The 21,008-nt window shown below is 33.9% G+C and overlaps 1 protein-coding gene across 4 annotated transcripts in view; it reads left to right on the top strand.

The window, feature by feature from the left end:
• RIPK2 (receptor interacting serine/threonine kinase 2) overlaps window positions 1-21,008 on the top strand; it is a 30,702-nt gene that overhangs the window by 4,882 nt on the left and 4,812 nt on the right. For 3 of the 4 annotated variants that reach the window (XM_036830423.1, XM_036830422.1, XM_036830424.1), the window contains exons 2-7: window positions 667-820; window positions 3,149-3,304; window positions 11,582-11,739; window positions 12,820-12,869; window positions 13,711-13,872; window positions 18,215-18,300. In XM_036830423.1, coding sequence (XP_036686318.1) covers window positions 667-820; window positions 3,149-3,304; window positions 11,582-11,739; window positions 12,820-12,869; window positions 13,711-13,872; window positions 18,215-18,300 — 766 coding nt within the window. The remainder of the gene's footprint in view (window positions 1-666; window positions 821-3,148; window positions 3,305-11,581; window positions 11,740-12,819; window positions 12,870-13,710; window positions 13,873-18,214; window positions 18,301-21,008) is intronic. The other variant, XM_036830425.1, reaches the window with a different exon arrangement.

Here is a 21,008-nt window from a genome sequence, read left to right as displayed (position 1 = left end):
TAATGCTGAGCACAGTTCTTTATTCATAATAAATGTTCAATATTTATTTGTTTTATGAATGAAAAATCAAATGAACCTGGGATCCAGAGTTAGCCCAGGGATCCATTATAAGCATTTACCTGTTCTCAGTGTCCTTTTCCTGTGTTCCAGTATATAATTTCTAAGCATTATTGACCCTATGCAACTATTATCATCTAGTCATTAAAATCTACAACATTTAAGTGTTTTAGTATTCAGGATATTTAGAAAATTTTTACATGGTATGCAACCATAAAATTTAATATAACAGTCTAATCAAATTTGATCATTTTAATACAACATAAACTTAATGTAATTAGTTCAAGCACCTATCATTCTAATATAGATAGACTTTATAAACTTAAACATTGTATTCTTTCCCTTTCCTGAGAAGAGTACAATAATAATCTGTATGTAGCACTTTTTTCTGTCAGTGGCTTATACAGGTATTTTGGTCTCTAAACAGACCTATGGAATATATAGGGTAGATATTATCCCTACTTTAAACGTGAAGAAACTGAGAGAAACTACATAATTTACAGGAGGTCAAAAGCTAATGAATGAAAAAATCCAGGATTAATTAGTATTTATGGGCATGATTGTATATTTTTCATTACTTTGAAATAATTATACATTTTCTTTCTTTAGTGAAAGAAATGATGTCTTAAGAGAAGCTGAAATTTTACACAAAGCTAGATTTAGTTACATTCTTCCAATTTTGGGAATTTGCAATGAGCCTGAATTTTTGGGAATAGTTACTGAATACATGCCAAATGGGTCATTAAATGAACTCCTACATAGGGTAAGTATTATACATTTTCAGTGGTTATAATTCTGTTATTCAACCTATATAGTGCTTTGGTTTTACAAATGATCAGATTATTTGGGGATATATAGATGAATCAAAATAAGAATAATGAAAAACGTCACCATTTATGGCTTCTTTTGTGTTGTTAAAAATACTGTGGAGTCAGACCCTGCATTCTAAGTGACCTAGATTATTTTGCTTAGGTTACTGTTCCTGAGGTTTGCACTGAATTCTAATATCCACATGTATATATATGTAGGAGAGGAGCAGGAGAGAGAAAAGATAAACTCTGCACATCATACAATTTATTGTTAGTTTAAGCCAGATTTCATTTTATGTTAAAGACAATTTAGGGTTCAAATTAAATGTTAATAATACCAGTTCATAATGTTCTGAATTAATAGGCCAAATAAATCTGAGTATCAAATATATGAGCTTTTCCAATAATAGACAATGGCATGAGCCATGTACCTTTTTCTCAAGGTATCAGTTATCTGGCTTTAATTGTGAATCCCATCAGTAAACAAATATGGCCGGGGTGGGGGGTGTCCTCATTCTCAAAATATGTGTATTCATCTATTGTTGTTTGCTTGATCTCATATTACTAAGATTATCTCTAGCCTGCAGTTTCTGTCAAGAAATATTTTTAAAGAACTCGGTCTATTTTGTGAGGGTTGCTTTAGTTAAAACTGAGTAGTAACATAATCTGTAAAATCTAGTCACTGGACACTCCTAAATTCTGATACATCACAGTGTTCTATAAGCAAACAAGGGAGAATGGGTGCCACTGTCACCACTCATGGAGTGACTTCCTCTTTATTTCAGGATACTACACATTCTGTTTGTGACAGGACCATCTGAAACAAGGGCAGAGTAAAGTAACTAGTGTCAGTGTATAAGATCTGTGTAACCAACACAGCAAGTAAGACACAAATACTAATTAAACACAGTTTCCTTTTGTTAAATGAGTATAAGCATAAATTCTAATGTTGTCTTCCCATACCCCAGCACCCCAGTAGATGCTCTGGTACCCAAATTTGGAGCCCACTAGAAATTCTAGAGCCTCCTACAGGGGGATTGCTAACTCCTGGAAGGAATCATAAAATACATAGTGAGCACTCATCTACCTTCCTCTCCATGATCAAAAGCTTCCATATAGCACTATACTGCAGAGAGGCCTTGTTACTTCTTTAAACTATATAATTTTCAGAAAAAGTTACCTTTTTAAAGATTAAAAGATTCAGTTACTCAAGGGGATGGGAATCTGTGTATACAAGAGGAATTAATGTTGAACATTTGTGTTTTGTGTTTCTTTTGGTGTCCTGTATTATTAGGTCAGGATTTATCTTGAAGCACCTTCCCCCAACCTCACAAAAGATTGTTGAAAAAAATCAAAATACTATGTAAAGACAAGTATTTTGAGCCATTCCCCTGCCAAGTTAGTTAAGCTGACCCATTTGCAGAAAAATTCTTAAGAACAGTTTTGAGCTCAGTGGAAGCATACTTTTTCATATTATTTAGTAAAATGTACCCAGTGGCATTGTCCCTGATGATTCATTGTTGGATTTTCCCAGATTATCTAATTTTTCTGAGTATGTTCATTCTCCTGGGAAGCTGTATTAACTTTTATGTTCAGAAAACATTTAAGAAAGTTCAGATGACTATCACTTGTAAGTACCAGGAAATATGAAGATGATTTTTGTCTCCTTCACAAAAGCAAAACTCCCAAATGCTAATTTTTCAAGCTGAAATGCAAGTAAATATATGATTTTAAATTATGAAGTATTAGTGCTTAGTAAGTAAATATGGTCATAATTTTAATTGATGCAGTGGTTATCATAATCAAGTATGGTTTTATATTAATAGGAAATTTAAAATATAAGTTTTGAATAGAAACAAATTGTGTGTGTGTGTGTGTGTGTATACATTCATGAGCACAAGTTATTTGATAGAAGCCATAGAATGGGAAGATGGGTATGAGTATAAATATATGTCTGGGTATTATACAGATAAAAAATGATTTAAAACTGTCTCAACTGAAGAAAGACCCCATACCATGTAGTTGCATTACCAGTATAAACTAAAAGGAAATATCAGTACTGTAAAGTCATTATTTTCTCTAAAAATTGAGGAAAGTAAGATACAAGGATGTTAAATAACGTCAAATTGATACTGTATAACAAAATGAGTATTTTTTGCCCTGAATTTAGTTATACCAGATATTTAGTTTAATACTATATTTCCTCATGGAATATTTCATTTTCTAAGTGGAAATAAATTTGGCCACTAATTTTAGTTTTGTTTCTTTCCATATATATGAAGAAAAATGAATATCCTGATGTTCCTTGGCCATTAAGATTTCGTATTCTGCAAGAAATTGCACTAGGTGTAAATTACCTGCACAATATGAATCCTCCTCTACTTCATCATGACCTGAAGACTCAGAATATCTTATTGGATAATGAATTTCATGTTAAGGTAGTTACTTTTTTTAAAAAAAAGCTTATCTGCATCCTTGTGTTTAATAGTTTTAAAGACTTTTTAGTTATTTCTTCTACCTTGCCAATTTAATATCTCTGCCTTTTCCATAGCCCCTAATTCAGTGCCACTTCTTCCTGCTGCAGTGAGTTAGTTATTCCTAGACTACAGACATTGGTAAAATAATGGTTCAAAATATAGTCATTATGTTCTTAATTTAAATTGTCAAGTAGACCTTTGTTAACTTTTTATTTTGAAATTATTATAGATTCATAGATGGTTGCAAAGATAATACAAAGAAGTCCCATGTACCCTTCGCCCAGTTTCTGCCAGTGGTTACATCACATATAATTATAGTACTATTTCAAGACCAGGAATTTGGCATTGGTACAATGCATGTATATAGTTCTGTATCACTTTAACATGTGTAAATTTGTGTAACCACCACAGCAATCAAGATATAGCAGTACTCTATCACAAGAAAGATATCACTTATGCTACCCCTTTATAGTCATACCTTCTCCCCTCCGTCATACCTAACTACTGTCAACCACTAACCTGTCTTCCATCTCTATAATTTTGTCATTTTGAGAATACTATATGAATGGAATCATACAGTCCGTGATATTGTGAGATTGCTTTGTTCACTTAGCATAATGCCTTTGAGATCCATTTAAGTTGTTGCTTGTGTCAATAGTTGGTTTCTTTTTCATTGGTGAATAGTATTCCATGGTATGGGTGTACAAAAGTTGTTTAACTGTTCACCTATTGAGAGATATTTTGGTTATTTTTAGTCTTTGGCAATTACAATAAAGCTCCTATGAACAGTCCTGTGCAACTTTTTGAACAAACATAAGTTTTCATTCCTCCTAGATGAATGCCCAAGAGTGTAACTGCTTGGTCATATGGTAAGCATATGTTTAGCTTTTTAAGAAACTACGTAGCTACTTTCCACAGTGGCTGTACCGTTGTATATTCCACGAGCAATGTATGAAAGACCCAGCTTTTCTGCACCCTCACCAGCATTTGGTTTTATCATAGTTTTCTATTCTAGCATTCTAATAGATGTATAGTGATATATCACCATGGTCTTAATTTTCATTTTCCTATAATGTTGAATATTGTTATTTATTTATTTGCCATCTCTATATCCTTTTCAGTGAAACATCTCTTCATATCTTAAGACCATTTTCTACTTGGATTCTTTGCTTTTTTACTATTGGGTTTTAAGAGTTCTGTATATTTTTTAGATATAAGTCCTTCATCAGATATGTAGTTTGCAAAAATTTTCTGCCAATCCAAAGTTTGTTCTTTTCATCCTTTTAACAGAGTCTTTAACAGAGCAAAAGTTGTAATTTTTTTCTTTTATGATCATGCTTTTGCTGTCATGTCTAAGCACTCTTCACCAAGCCACAGGTATTGCAGATTTACTTCTATGTTATCTTCTAAAAGTTCCATAGATTTATATTTTACATTTAAATCTGTGATCTGTGATCTATTTTGAATTAATTTTTTGCATAAAGCGTAAGATTTAGATACCTAAAGGCACCAGAGGAGTAGTGATTTCAGTTACCCTATATGTAACTGATGACAGCAAATAAAAAGTAGTTGCTGAGAAATTAATACTAAATGTAACTCACTTTATTTTTGCATAGTATTTTGCTACACTTCTTCAAATAATATACATAATTGAAGATTATTATAAGTATCCAAAAATGTTCAAATAAGTAATAAGGAAGTTGGAACAATAGAAAAATAAATATAAAAAGTGTGAGAAAAGTTAAGTGAAAAAATAAACCTTTATTGAAGGCACTTCCTCTCCCTAGAATAAAATGGAAGGAAAAGGAAGAGAGAAGCAAGCTGCTGCCTCAATATTGCTTAAAAAAAAGAGACAAATCTATTATATCAGTTACAGAACCATACAGGTAGAAGTGACTTATTCTAGTCCCCTGATCAGCTGGTCCCCTGAATCCTCACTACAACAATCCCTCATCTCCCAAGGGAGTTACCCTGTGACAGCAGAGTCTTTAAGATCCATAACTGAATGACTGTGACATTTTTTTATATGGTCAGTCAAAACTCCTTCTCTGTTGCTTCCACTCAGCGGTCCTAGTGATAAAGTGAGTTCAAAGTCCAATTTTATTTCCACCTGACAGCCCTTCTGAGATTTGAAGTTAGCTATAATCCCCCTACTTCTCACATACACTTCTCCCTTATACACATCTTTAGTTTATTCAACCAATTTCCTTATTACATAGGTTTTAATCCCAGGTGCTATCTAGATGCATCTGTGTTTAAATCTCTCTTAAATTTTGATCCTCAGAACTAAACAAAGTACCCATATTACCTAACACAAGTTTGTATGGCCAACACATAGTGAGGTCAAACAAACCAAAATGTCAGAGTTTGGAGCAGAGAAAGGTTTATTGCAGGGCCAAGCAAGGAGAAGAGGTAGCTCATGCTGAAAAAACCCTAACTACCCAAAGGGTTTCAGCAAAGCATTTTTAAAGGCAAGGTGAGGAAGGGGCACACCTTGGGTATGTGGTCAGCTCTTGCACAAATTCTCTGGTTGGTTGATGGTGGTCAATCCTTAGGTGCTAGAAGGTCTGGGGGTTACATGTCCATGATCATCAAGTAGTTAATTTCTTCCATTTGGTGGTGGTTTTAGCATCTGAAAAACTCAGGAAATATGCATCGGATACTATTATCTAGGTAGTTTGGAAAGGAGCTAAAGCAGAAGATATGGGGTTGGGGGGGGAGGTCTATCCCAGGAAGGCCTCATAGGGTCCTGCTCAGTTACACCCTTGATGTGGTGTGATAAATGTAGAATGGTCCTTAAGTACTTTACTTCGTATTCATAGTTCCTTACTAATTCGTCTTTTGGGGGGCAGTCCTATAACAACATTCAAATTGGGCTCAGTGTCAACAAAAAGCACTGAGAGGTTTTCTTTCTTTTTTTTTTAATGTATTGTTACTTAAGTCATGTCTCCTTGTCATGTACTTTACAGAATATTTTCTGGACATCATCAAAGTTTATCTTGTTAGATTTGGGTGATAACTTCAGCTCTTAAGACCTTTTTGAATGTTTTTTCTGTAGTCCAAGGATTTTTAACTTTGTCCTCCAGCTTTGTGTCATCTTCAAATTTAATTAGCTGCTTTTTTGTATCTTCAAGTCATGATTAACTATTAAGCAGTACAGAGCTCAAATCAGAGCTACACAACATGGTCTGAAAACCTCCCTTCAGGTCAATATCAATCCTTTTATTAATTAGGACTTTTGGAGAATAAGCATTCATTTTGTTTGGAATACTCCTAAAAGAGCTGTTATACAGCCCATATTTCTCCATTTTTTTCCATTAGAATATTACAAAAGTCCTTGCTTGACTGCTTTCCCAGGTGTCCTTGTTACCAAGTCCAAGTTCATACTGCTCACTGCAGGACAGGGCCAGTAAATCAACAGACGAGGTGTTGGGGCAAGGAATAGCAGCTTTATTTAGAAAGCCGGTAGACCAAGAAGATGGTGGACTAGTGTCCCAAAGAACCACCTTACCCAAGCTAGAATTGAGGCTTTTGTTTTTATACTAAAAGGGGAGAGGGTGTGGTTGGTTGTTGCAAATTTCTTGGAATCTTTTGTTCTTGCAGCAGTCCATGTAGGTCAGGTCTTGATGTTCCTGTAAACCTCCAACAAGACAAATGTAATTGTCTGTTCTGTAACTTTTTATCCCTGTATGAATAGAAAAGTGTTATACCCTTAAAGGTCAGAGCCTTGAGAATGGGCTGTCTTGTATATTTCAGGCTATAGGCAACATTCTTAACTTGTAGCAAAAGCAATAGAATACAAAGGTTAAAGTAAAAGAAACAGATCCAATATGGAGTCAGATTTATTCTTCCTTGTTACATACTCATGACTTACTCCCTTTCCTTTTCTTCCTCATTATCAGAGTGGCTTTCCCTGACAACCCACCTAGTTCCTCTGTATCCTCATACCTTGATTAATGCTTCTCCATAGTATTTTTCACCATCTTACAAAACATTTTTTATTAATGTGTTTATTGACCATCTCCCCCAATTATAATATAATAAGCTTCACAAAGACTAAAATTTAGTCTGTTTTATTCACTGCCACCTGCTTAGCATATGCCATATAGAAGCATTCAATAAGTAGTTGTTGAATGAACAAATGAATGAATTCCAGATCTTCTATATATACCCAATAGGCCTGATAATTTAATAGTCAAGGATATTATTAAAGTACCTCAGAATGTTTTATAATATACAAACTGTTTTAACATTTACTCTTTGACAGTAGTACTACTGACAAAAAAGGAAATGAAGTCTGTCATTCCTTTATTAAGTGTTTGTGGAGCAACAGTGTTGTGCTAGATACCCCAAGTACTTGGGATATGTCACATGAGGTCTGAAATTGATCACTGGGCTGATATAATTTTTCATTAGTTCTTTCTGGCTCTTTTATCAATTAGTCATAAAGTAACCCTTTCATTAAATTTTCTAAATTTTTAAACCTGGGATTAAGGATAGTCTCTGCCAATATATAGATTTGCAAAATCAATACTATTTTCCCTTTTTAAAAATCAGAATGACATTTGCTTTTCTCGTATCCTGTAATACCTCCATCACCATGGAGGTATTTGCGAGTATTCTAACTAAACCTGAAATACATGTAAAATGACCTGAGATTTGTACTTTATAAACTTTTCAACCTCCTTGGACTTTATTTTCTTCATCTCAGTCCAGAAACTATTCTTGATAGAGAAAACAGAAGCAAAGTAATAGGTGATGATGATCCCTACTTTCTCTTTTTCATTGATCAGTAGGGTACCCATGGTCTTTCTTTGAAATAAATAGAATTTAAAATAGTTTGGCTTTGTGTGTATTTTTAACTTTTATTAGCTTTAGCACATACAAAACTGTGACCTTTCTAATACATTCTTATAAATTATGACACTCTTTTATATGCATCCTGTGTGTCTCTACTTTTTATTTTATAAATGTTCCTTAAAAGTCAAAGTTTAGGGGCTTCCCTGGTGGCGCAGTGGTTGAGAATCTGCCTGCCAATGCAGGGGACACGGGTTCGAGCCCTGGTTTGGGAAGATCCCACATGCCGCAGAACAGCTGGGCCCGTAAGCCACAATTACTGAGCCTGCGCGTCTGGAGCCTGTGCTCCGCAACAAGAGAGGCCGAGATAGTGAGAGGCCCGCACACCGCGATGAAGAGTGGCCCCCGCTTGCCGCAACTAGAGGGAGCCCTCGCACAGAAACGAAGACCCAACACAGCCATAAATAAATAAATTAATTAATTAATAAAAATTAAAAAAAAAAAGGCTACAGGGCTTGTTGATGGATGGGGAGTGAAAGAAAGGGAGTCAAGGATACTTCAAGTTTAAAAAAAAAAAAAAGTCAAAGTTTATCAGTGACTCATGAAAAAGTAACAGTTACCTGATCTACCTATCTTCTTGGAAGGGCCTTTAGATGAAGTGCAAAAAATCTTTTAAAATACTTAATGAAATTAAATGGAAACACACCTTGCTACAGTTTTTTGAAGTAAATTTTTATACTGGAATGCTAACCAGAAACATAGTATCTAAAAGAAAAACATTTACTACCAATTAAGATCAACCAGGACTTTTCTACTTTAAAAAGAATACATTCAATTTGTTTATCTGCTGGTCAGTATCAATTAGTGCACCTTAAATACAAATGAACCTGTGGTAGGCTTATTTGAAATAAATATTTATATGTACCATGTTTGATTTCTCAACTGTTCTGTCCGTCATGTGTGGAAACCAGAATACTTAGAAGTTATTCCTCATAGCTTCTTACTGATAACTTTATAATTTTACAGACATGGATAGTATTATGTAAATGAAAATAGGTATTCCGGTAGGTAATAAGATTATGGATGATTTTTATGAATAGTATGTTTTAATTTCCTCTAGTTTTTTAATCTTTTTTTAAATTGAAGTATAGTTGATTTACAATATTGTGTTAGTTTCAGGTTTACAGCAAAGTGATTCAGTTTTATATATTTTTCAGATTATTTTCCTTTATAGGTTATTTTGAGATACTAAATATAGTTTCCTGTGCTAATACAGTAAATTCTTGTTGCTTTTATCATCTTTTTTAACTAAAAAGAACCTTTACCTTTGAAATGCATGTTAAGATCTTGTATAGAATAGAAAAGTTCCTATTCTCTGTCTTCGTTGCTGAATGATATCAGGACCCTCAAGAAATCATGGAACTTGTATTCCTCTCATCATATTCTTCACTTTTTTTTCTTCTCTGGAAGATCCAGATTTAATGAATCGTGTCTTTGGTATATGGTGTTTGTAATAGAGAAGGGGAGAAATATGGTTCCATGTGAAAGCCAAACTAAATTAGCTGATAAAGGGAATTCTGATTCAGTTTTCTAGGTGAGATTTGAAAACATAGATGAAGACCTTAGGTGAAGTAAAAGGAGCACATAAGGAAGCAAGCTCAGAATACATTTTCTCCAGCACTGTATTCAAACCAGTATTTAGCCCAGTAGTTTGCAATTTGTGGGTCAGGTATAAGATGGACCACATCCCAATTTTTTTTTTTAACATTTCTCACTGTGGCACAGAAATAAACTTTGCTTCTCATAGTAATGCTTATTATCCTAGAAGATGTGCAGCTGAAGTACTGTTTTTGCTTTTAGAGAATGAGTGGGAGGAATAAGAGTTTGTAGTGGCAAGTAGAAGTAGGATATACGGTTCCCCAGTCTTAATACCACCTCAAAGTGTATTAAAGACCCTGAAACTATGTACTGTGCTTGTTGGTATTGTATGAATAAGAGCAATCTTTAGAGGTTTATTCCCATGTACAAAACGTTAATAATACTAATACACAGGGATCATTTACTATGTGTCAGATACTGTTCTGAGTGCTTCACTTAGAATAACTAGTTTAATTTTCTCAGTACAACCCTGTGTTATGTTATTATCCCCAGTTTAAAGATGGGTAATCTGAGGCACAGAGAAATTAGAAAACTTGTCCAAGGTTGCACAGCTAATTAAGGGGTAGAAATGGAATGTAAATCTAAGTAATCAAGGCTCTAGAACCCATGTTCCAGAACACATATTATATTGCCTTTAGAAATCAATCCAACTTATCTTCATGTAGCGGCACCATGTTTCCTCTTGGTTTTTTCTAATTTTTTTTCTTAGACTTACCCTTTTATTATGATAATGTATGAAAGATTCATATAGGCTACCCCCTCCCTTTTTGGAGTGGGGCCATAATTTTTTTTTAATCTCAAATTCATCTAAACACTAAATAAATTATTTCTTCTCTTAAAGCTAGTAAACATTTTAAGAGTTAAATGATTGAACCACAAATGGTGTGCTGGATGGAGCTCATTCCACTCTGTTGACTCCTAAATTGTGCCGTGTAAAGGTCTAAGTGATTTAAATTAAATGTCTTCAAAGTTTTCCTATACTCTTTTGTTCACTAAATATTGTTTCTGTTCTTATATTTTTGTCTCCCTTTAAAAAAAAAAAAACATTGGAACGTTTTAGATACTTAGTTATAAGATATTGTGTATTGACAGTATCTGCACAAAATTTACAAGTGAAGTAAAACTGTAAAGGACATATCAAAAGTACAGAATGTTTGTCACTGATAATGCTTTAGGCACTCCTTGTCATGGACATAAATATGTTTTATATGCTAACTATACTATTGTCAACAGGTATTCTTTTAGTGGTAGGCATAAATCATATAATAATGAGTTATACTATATTGGAATTTTACTTATTTCAAAATTTAAGGAAACTATTTTTAGCACATTATAAATAAGAACATATAAACCTGAGTTGTAAACAATACCCAGTGACAATCATATTAGATATGAGTAGTTTAGCAGTTCTGTGAGGTATAGGTAAATTTTGAAAGCACATGATATAAAGCTACTTGTCACAAAAAGTGAAGTGTATATACTCGTTCAGAATAAAAGGCAAAAATACTCCTGTTTAATTTTTCAAAACTTAGTCTCTTTTAAAATTTGTAATATTATGCTGAACTTCAAGTCAGTTTATATTACTTTTAGAGTTGTTGGGTTCAGCACTATGGAATCCAATTTGTTAAGAAACTAATAGACTATTATAGAAATAAAATATTAATATATATAGCATTTACTCTGGTCTCATGTTTAAATATAATAAATATAAACAAAAACAATCAATTCTTGAATTTTTTTAAAGAGAAAATTTAAAAATTCAATTACTCTTTTCCCTTCCAGATTGCAGATTTTGGTTTATCAAAATGGCGCATGATGTCCCTCTCACAATCACGAAATAGTAAATCTGCACCAGAAGGAGGGACAATTATCTATATGCCACCTGAAAACTATGAACCTGGACAAAAATCAAGGGCTACTATCAAGCATGATATATATAGGTACAGCATGTTACTTTTGCTCAGAGTTAACCTTGTCTAAAAAACAAGATTAATCAATCAGAATTTTGAAGCTACATTTTAAAAGTACGATTTTTATGCTTCTGTCATAAGTGTGGTGAAAATAAATTAGAGACAGTGGTTAATGTTTTTCAGATTAAAGATGCCTTGCTTTGGGAGTTCCCTAGTAGCCTAGTGGTTAGGATTTCAGTTTTCACTGCCGTGGCCCATGTTCAATCCCTGGTCAGGGAACTGAGATCCCACAAGCTGTGTGGTACGGCCAAAAAAAAATAAAAAATTAAAAATATGAAAATAAAGATGCCTTGCTTTTTTTAAAAAAATATATTTATTTACTTATTTATTTGGTTGTGGCAGTGGGCTCCTTAGTTGCGGCACATGGGCTCCTTGGTTGCAGCATGAGGGCTCCTTAGTTGCAGAATGCATGTGGGATCTGGTTCTCTGACCAGGGATCAAACTCGGACCCCCTGCATTGGGAGCACGGAGTCTTAACCACTGCGCCACCAGGGAAGTCCCGATGCCTTGCCTTAAGCTACTTTTACATCCTTAAAAATTATTAAAGCATATCTTATTGTCCTACCAATTTATAATATTCAAGGGTTTTTATCATATGTGACCTTGATAGGGGGAGGGAAACAGTGCAATTAACATTTAACACTACCAAAAGAGACAGTACTTACACCAGAAAAAGAGTCAATAGAATAGGGCTACATGAGACAGCCTTTTTTATTGCTCTTTATTTTGTGTGAATAATAGAATCATGTAATTAAAGGGCATAGCTTATCTAGGTGTTAAAGAATCATCCACAAGTTATCCTTGCCTATAACTTCAAGTTTTTATTACAGTAATTTCCTGATTTTTCAAATTGAATTAATTCCCTTTCAAAACAAAACTGTATATGAATATTCATCATCTTGGTTCTATATAGTGATTCTTTAAGCAGCATTTCACTACATTATTACTTTAAAAAATCTTATCTCCACAGTCAGCTTTTAAAATCAGTACCATTTTAGTTTATCATGAATAGTTTATAAAGTACTATATGTATATTTTTATCTTAAACAGCTATGCAGTTATCACATGGGAAGTCTTATCTAGAAAACAGCCTTTTGAAGGTAAGTGTACTTTGACTTCCTTATTCTAGGTGACATCATATTGGTAAGTCATACTCAGAACTATCTGAATAAAGACCACTTATTTTAAATCTGCCTAACAGTCATTTTGTGGAAAACACACTAGAAAAACATAACAATTTATCAATGTGAATCCACTGTATGTTGGAAAGTACTGGATTAAGGATCAGAAAAATGTAGATTCTTCTTGTTCTGATAGTAATTAACTCTATTATAAGCCACTGAATCTCTTAAGTCCTCATTTTTTTTCATCTGCAAAGTAAGAATTTTGAATTCTTATTTCTAAGATTCATTCCAACTATAAAATCGTTTGTATGAAAATTTAACTAGTGCTTCTTCCAAAGACCAGCAAACACTGAAGAATACTTTTCAAGTTTTCTGATAATAGTGTCTCTTTCTTTACTTTGAGGTTCATTTAGGTCAGTTTGCTGTGTAACAACCTCAAAATCTCAGTAGTTTACAAACTAAACATTTATTTTTCATTCACATTCGGTTATTAGTTGCTGTGGCCCTTCTTGGCTCTGCTAGGTTCTGCTCAGCTCTGCTGAGCTCTGTTTTACTCTACTCTCTTCATACTCCATTGGCCAAATCAAATCGCATGGCCAAGCCCAGAATTAAAGAGGTGAAGATATAAACTCCTCCCATGAGAGGCAGCAGGTCTGGCAGTAGCTGGGATATAAATATTCCTTTGACAGAAAGGGAAGTAATGAATTATTCCTAAGATTTTAAGATTCCCTCATGCTCATTTGGTTGGCTTTAGAATGTATTTAATATATTAAATCATAATATATTTCTAATGAATGAAATATATTTGTTTTGACAGAAGTCACCAATCCTTTGCAGATTATGTATAGTGTGTCACAAGGACATCGACCTGACACTAATGAAGAAAGTTTGCCATTTGATATACCTCATCGAGCACTTATGATCTCTCTAATAGAAAGTGGATGGGCGCAAAATCCAGATGAAAGACCGTCTTTCTTAAGTTAGTGTACAGTTTTAATCTGGACCTTTTGAATTACAAAAATAACAAATACGCTATAAATAAAATATTCCTTGAACAACTATACAAGTTAGATGACAAGCTCAAAGTTTTTTTTAATTCAAAGTTGTTTTTATTTTATGAGATGAGCTTGAAGTGGTAAGGAGAGGCTGTTGACTATCATCATAAAAAGGTTAGAAATTTATTCCAAGTACAATGGAAAGCCATTAAAGTGAGTTTTTCAGGGAAATAACATGATTAAATTTAAGTTTGAGAGATATCACTCGCTGCTATGTATAAAATTGATTGGAGAAGGGCAAGAGTAGAATTTCCAGACCAATCCTGGAGATCGAAAAATCAGATAGAATTAAGATTTATTTCAGAGGTAGAATGAATCATCACCTAAATGTAAACATAGAAGAAAATCTTCATGATCTTGGGTTAAGCAAAGAGCTCTTATATATGACATCAGAAACAAGATCTGTTAAAAAAATTCTTTGATAATTGAACTTCAAAAAAATTGAAAAATTTTACACTTCAAAAGATGCTATAGAAAATGAAAAGACAAGCTGTAGACTGGGAATCTTCTTTCCAACTAAAAAAAAAAACAAATATATTTCCCATTCAAAACTTATGTCTAGTGCTCATCAGCATTGTATTTTAAAAAAATCAAAAGTTGCTCTAATAATGGATTAACATTTTATCTCTTATCTCCCAGAGCCATGTAATAGGGTGTGTGTGTGTGTATGTATGTGTATATATATGTATGTGTGTATTGGCTTGGCCAAAAAGTTTGTTTGGGTTCTTCTATAAGATCTTACAAAAACCTGAACGAACTTTTTGGCTATCCCAATATATATCTCCTTTGTCCCCAGTGCCACTTCCAAACTGTAATTTCTTCTCCATTCCCTAAAGACTCCAGCTCTTCTGAAGATCATGCCATTAGGCAGTACTTCTCTACAAACTTCCTGGTTTTTCCCTATTGTTCATTGCAGAACAGTGGCTTTTGGCTTACTGACTTCTACATCCTGCATTGATCAGTGCTGCTGAATATTTGAGAGGAACACTCTGCGGATCTCTGGAGTTCTCTCTCTGTGTACCTCTCCTCTTTGGTGCTTTGTCCTATAAACTCTATCTGCCTCCGTCTACCCTAACTCCCAGCCCTGTCTCTTCAACTCTGAGCTTCCACTGGGCCCCGCCTTACTTCCCTACCCTGTAGTATAGCTGGAAATTCTCCCAAGGCAGTAAGCTTGGGTAGTCAGGCTGTCATAAGGCTGACCTGCGTTGTTTCCTGTCACTTAGAGATCACTGTCCTTTGTTGCCTGATATCTAGTGTCTTGAAAACCACTGTTTCATGCATTTTATCTGGCTAATGGTTGTTTAAGGCAGGAGGGTGAATTGGTCCTTGTTGCTTCATCTTGGCCAGAAATGGAATTCATTGTTTTCTTTTTAAATTAATGGCTAAAACTGGGCACTAAACACTACTTAGCAATTCTGTTATGTTTCTCAAATACATCTACTATTCCATTCTCATAGATCACCTGTTCTTAAGTTGTGGTGCAGGGACCTCTGGAGGTGGGGTTGGTTCCTGAGACTTATAAGGGGTTCATAAAATCAAAACTTTTCAAAATAATAAATATTAAGGTATTATCTTCCCTTTTTACTCTCATCCTCTGGAAAAATCTTTCCAGAGACTAAATTAAGTTTGATGATATCATTGCTCCAACAGATAATGGAATGTGTTTTCATATACTCTGATGTGTTAAAATTTTGTTTTAATCTAATGTAGTAAATATCAATAGATATGATCAACATATACAAAAGCTCTTAATAATTTTGAAGAGTTCTGAGACCCAAAAGTTTGAGAATTACAGACTTAGATGATCATCTTGTACTACTGTAGGAGATGCCTAAGTCCCATACTTCATGTTTCCAAAGTGAAGATGAAATTCCATTTCAATCCCCAGAAGGAAAGCATGGGAGGAACATTTCTAGGTCCTATCTGCCCCTCAGCACTCCTCCTCATTTGTTAGTCTTAGAGAAAAAGAAAGCACACTTATCTAGTCCCTTCTCAGTTTTCTCCTCCTTTTAGAAGTAAGCTTGTCTAAAGAATGCATATTTTGTGCTTCCCCATATGGAAGCAGGTAAGGCCTGTAGCTGAGTGAGTAAAACTGTCAACTGAAGGGACAAAGTATTCCTAAGCCCATATGCTACAGATCTAAAAAGGGACATATTCCAATTAGCTTTATCAGTAATAAAGGTGATATTTTGATCATCATCTATCATTATTGTGTGGCCTTTCTTAATAGATTCTGAACTTAGGAAGAGAAGACAGGGGTAATGCATATTGTACCTTATCTTCCCTTCTTAAACCTCCTACACTCTATGTTCTGTATTTCTTTTGAGCATTGAGAAAGTAGAAACCATGAGAGAGCACTCCCTCATAGTTCCACTACCAGATCTATAAACTTAGTTGTACTTGACCTGTCTTTCCTGCTTTATCTCTTTTACAGTGGGAAAAAAGTGTTCTTATACAATTGTAAACAGTATTACTTGCGCTCTGGATGCCATTCCCTTACTCTCTTCAGCATTCTGTTCCTTATATTCTCTCTCTGCTCTTGCATTGCCAATCTCTGCCTGTCTACTGGATCGTTCATCTGTCATACAGATCTATGCTATTATTATATCCTATCTTTATATAGGAAAAAAATTCTTGACCCCATATCATCCTTCAGCTACCACCTCATTTTTCTACTCCCATTTAGATCTAAACACCTTGTAGGAATTGTCCATACTTATTGTCTCTACTTCTTCATCTCTAATTCAATTTTTAACAAACTTGCATCAGTCTTCTGTTTTCATATCTCCACTAAAGCTGCATTTGTTCAAGTTACCAAAGATGGCAATTTTGGAAAATACTGCTTATCTTACTTGGCCTCTCAGCAGATTAGATATGGCTGACTCTTCCCTCCTTGAAACTTTCCCTCTGATAGCTTCCAAGACACAAGAGACCATACTCCCTATTATCCTCTCTTCCTCTATCTCTTTTTTTCTTCCTCTGCTCAGTTTCTAACTGTTGGAATGCCTCAGAGCTCTAATATGGGTCCTTTACTGTTTGCCATCTGTACTTTCCCCCTAGATGATCCAGACCAGACCATGGCTTTTATACCATCTATATGTTAGTGATGCTCAGTTTTATATCCAGAGCCCTGGCCTCTCCCTTAAGCAACAGGTCCATATATTATTGTAGTAATAGTGGTAATTATGATTGTTTCTACTCGTTGGCTATTATGAATCATGCTGCTATGACTGTTCATGTGCAAGTCTGTGTGTGAACATATATGTTTTCATTTCTCTCAGGTAACTGCCTGAGTGGAATTGCTTGGTTGTATGGTAAATTTATCTTTCATTTTTAAGAAACTGCCAAACTGTTTTCCAGAGTGGCTGCATCATGATACATTCCCACCAGCAATGTGTGAGGTTTTCTGTTCTCTACATCATTGTCAATACTTGTTATTTTCTGTCTTTTTAATTATACCTATTTTAGTGGGTATGGAGTGATGCCTCACTGTAGTGTTAATTTGCATCTCCTAATGACTAATGGTGTTTAAGCATATTTTCATGTGCTTTTTAGCTATTTGTGTGTCTCCTTTGGTGAAATTCAATCTTTTACCCATTTTTAAATTGGGTTGTTTGTCTTAAGTTGTTAGAGTTCTTTTTATATTCTAGATATAAGTTCTTTAGCAGATACATGATAGGTAAAAGTGTTCTCCTAGTCTGGGGCTTGTCTTTTTGTTTTTCTAAATAGCATCTTTTTAAATGCCAAAGGTTTCACTTTTTTTGAAGTCCCATTATCAAAAAATTTTTATGGATCCTGTTTCTGATGCCATATCTAAGGATTATTTGCCAAACTCAAGGTCATGAAGATTTTCACCTATATTTACATTTAGGTGCATAGTCCATTTCAAGTTAATTCTATGTATGTTGTGAGGTAAGAATCTAAATTTTTCTGTTTTTGTGTGGATATCCAACTGTCCTAGTACCATATGTCGAGAAGACTATCCTTTCCTCATTGAGTTGCCTTAGCAACTTTGTCAAAAAACAATTGCCCATACTTGTAAGAGCTTTAGACTCTCAATTATGTTCCATTGATCTATCTTTAGATATGTCTATCTTTATGCCTGTACTAAACACTCTTAAGACAGTTGAATGTCATCAGTTTGGGGAAAAATTTACTTAGGGCCTTATCAGTTAAATATTAGCGTTTATGTTTTTCATTTTAATGGTTATAAGCAACCTGAACTCATTTTTTTTTTCCTGAACTCATTTTATTTATCTTATTTAGAATGTTTAATAGAACTTGAACCAGTTCTGAAAACATTTGAAGAGATAACTTTTCTTGAAGCTGTTCTTCAACTAAAGAAAACAAAGGTAAATTGTTAAATGTAATACCGGAAATTAGAATGTTAAATCATGGAGAGTTTTAGTTTAGTTTAATTTAGTTTTTTTCTACATACCTTCCACAGATACAAGCTACAGTACTGGGGCAGTAGTTATCAGAGAGTATGAATGCTGTCTTGAATCTGTCACCAAAGAACTTTTCCATTTCATTCAAACAGCCACCTCCAGATTTCAAGGGATTTTCAGACCTCTCATATAGCAAATGTAAATTTAAAATGTGTAATGAGTGCCAGTTGTATACAGTTAATGCCCTAAATTACTACAGTTGTTGTTGTTTTAAATCTATGTTTATTTCTCTGAAGTTTTGATATATAGAGAGTAAAAGATGTCTGGGTTATTGCACTTTATTGCCAAGTTAAGCTGTAGAATTTTTATTAATAATTGAGGCCCAAATGTGTATTTTCTATGGCTTGTTTATATCTTTTTGTTTTCCCACTCAAACACTCCATGTTGCATAGACCAAAGTAGCAGTTGATATGAATTACCTAGAACAATTGTCTTATTTACTCATTCTGCTCTTGTAGATCAGAAAAACAATTGAAGGAACCCATTACTGCAAGGTTTTCTTGCTGCTATCAAAAATTGTTTAGAAAGCAACTACAGTCCTTTAGGGACAAAGTTAGCCTAGTTTAACACTTTCTGGGTTTCATTAAGTTGCATTTGAGATATGATAATAAAAACCATCAGTTATTAGCCAATCTCTTAGGTTGTGAACAGGCATAATCTACAATTGATTTATCACTAAATGACATTGCTTGCCTCTTGCAGTTTGCTGTATCTGTTAACATAATCTTTGGTTTAAAAGGGAAGTGCATAAAGGAAACAACTGCCCTTAACCAAACTTAAAATTGATGGTGGCAATATTAGTGCCTGAGTTTTTTAAGGAACTGAGGAGGAACTCTGCTTTAATCCTTTGATAAGTTTTCATTGACTTCTCCGCTTCTGAGTAGGTAGTCTTTTCCAGAACATTCCAATCTCTCCACTTCTTAGTAGATACAAACTTCTGTTAACATTTATTTTTGCTTTGTCTTTTCAGTTCCCTTTTCTCTCTTCACAACTTTCTCCTCTTCTGCCAAGCAAAGGTGGATAGAAGCGTCTGTTTTCTTGGTTCTAAGAAACTGAACTGGAAGAGAACCAATTCAGTTCCTTTTTTTGTCCCCAACCAACTTAAATACTAGGATCTATATTTAAAACTGTTAATATGGGGGAGAAATTTTGCTTCTTAAATAAAGTAATTTCGTGTATATTTTTAAATACTTGAGTATCATTTAATAGCATTACTTTCTTTGGTCACTGTTTTAAAGTTGCTGTATTGTTTTCACTCAGAGTTGTTGTTATTTTTTTCTTTTTTTTTTAAATCCTTGTGTTAATTCTGTAAAACTGTTAGGGAAAGAATATCATCTCCATTTTATAGATGAGATAACTGAGGTATAGGGAAGTAAGTCACATAACACTCTACACAGCTAACTAATGGCAGGGCCAAGGGTAGAATACAAATTTATTAAGATAATAAGATTTTTCATAAAGAAATTTCTGAAAACAAAGATCACAGTTTAGGGTGACTTGTTTTGTTTGAGTTTCCTACATTTTTTTCAGTTCTTTGAACTGGCTCCTATAATTCATGTTTTCACAGATAGTATCTCTTATGTCTTGAGCAGTAAAAACTGAATCAAAAAAAGTTTTTCTTTGATATGTCATTTTATTTCTTTCTAGGGACTGACTCACTAGTTCATAAATAATTTGAATTATCATTAACTGATTGGTTATGAAAAGTGATGTTAGTAATTAATGATACTGTATAACAAGAAATATTTTAATAAATTTAAAAGAACAGAAGAAATTTATATAACAGAAATGGATCCAAAGATGAATTTTAAAGGTTCATATAAAAATGTATTTAACAAATGTTCACTGGACTGCTGTGTGTAAAGTACTATGCCCCATAGATTATATACATAGATGAATAGTAGTTTTTTTCTCCTAAAACTTCTTAGACATGTTATGGAGCAGACAGTTGTTGAGTATGAATAATGAAGGGCTGGGTGTGGATCCCACCAATTTCTAAAGTTCTGTAGAACATTTGACGTTATGTTGGTTTGGGGAAGAAAAGCAGACTAATGGTTTTGTTTTTAAATCACTCAATAGTGATGGCAGCTAATCCAAGTCTGGCTTAAAGAGACAGGAGTGAATCACTAAACAATTTTAGTACAAAGGCATAGTGTTTAAATAAATCATCTGTTTAATAGCTACCATTTATTGAATGCTTACAAAGTAATCTTAGGGCCTCTGCATGTATTATAATCCTTCTTACAGTGATCCTGCAAAATATGTATTCTCATCTCCAGTTTACAGATAAGTAAACTAAGTTTAAGTCTCATGCCCAAAGTCAAACAGGTATCCTGGGATCTAAACCAGATCTCATTGGCCCCCATTGTTCCATTAGGGCACTCTGCCTCCTTTAATTAGTCCAGCCCTCAATTTCTTATCTATAAAATGAAAATAATAATAGTACTTAGAATCATGGTGCCTAAATTATAGTAAATGCTTAATAATTATGGATAGATAGATACACACACAAATTGAAATATATTAAGTACCTAGTTTGAACCAGATACTTTATATTCATTATCTCAATCTCTAGAATGATCCTGCATGTAGATATTATTCCATTTTAAAGG

The sequence above is a fragment of the Balaenoptera musculus genome, chromosome 17, assembly GCF_009873245.2.
Source record: "Balaenoptera musculus isolate JJ_BM4_2016_0621 chromosome 17, mBalMus1.pri.v3, whole genome shotgun sequence".
Lineage (NCBI taxonomy): Eukaryota > Metazoa > Chordata > Mammalia > Artiodactyla > Balaenopteridae > Balaenoptera > Balaenoptera musculus.
The sequence above is the reverse complement of the archived record's forward strand: the minus strand, read 5'-3'. Positions and strand labels throughout refer to the sequence as shown.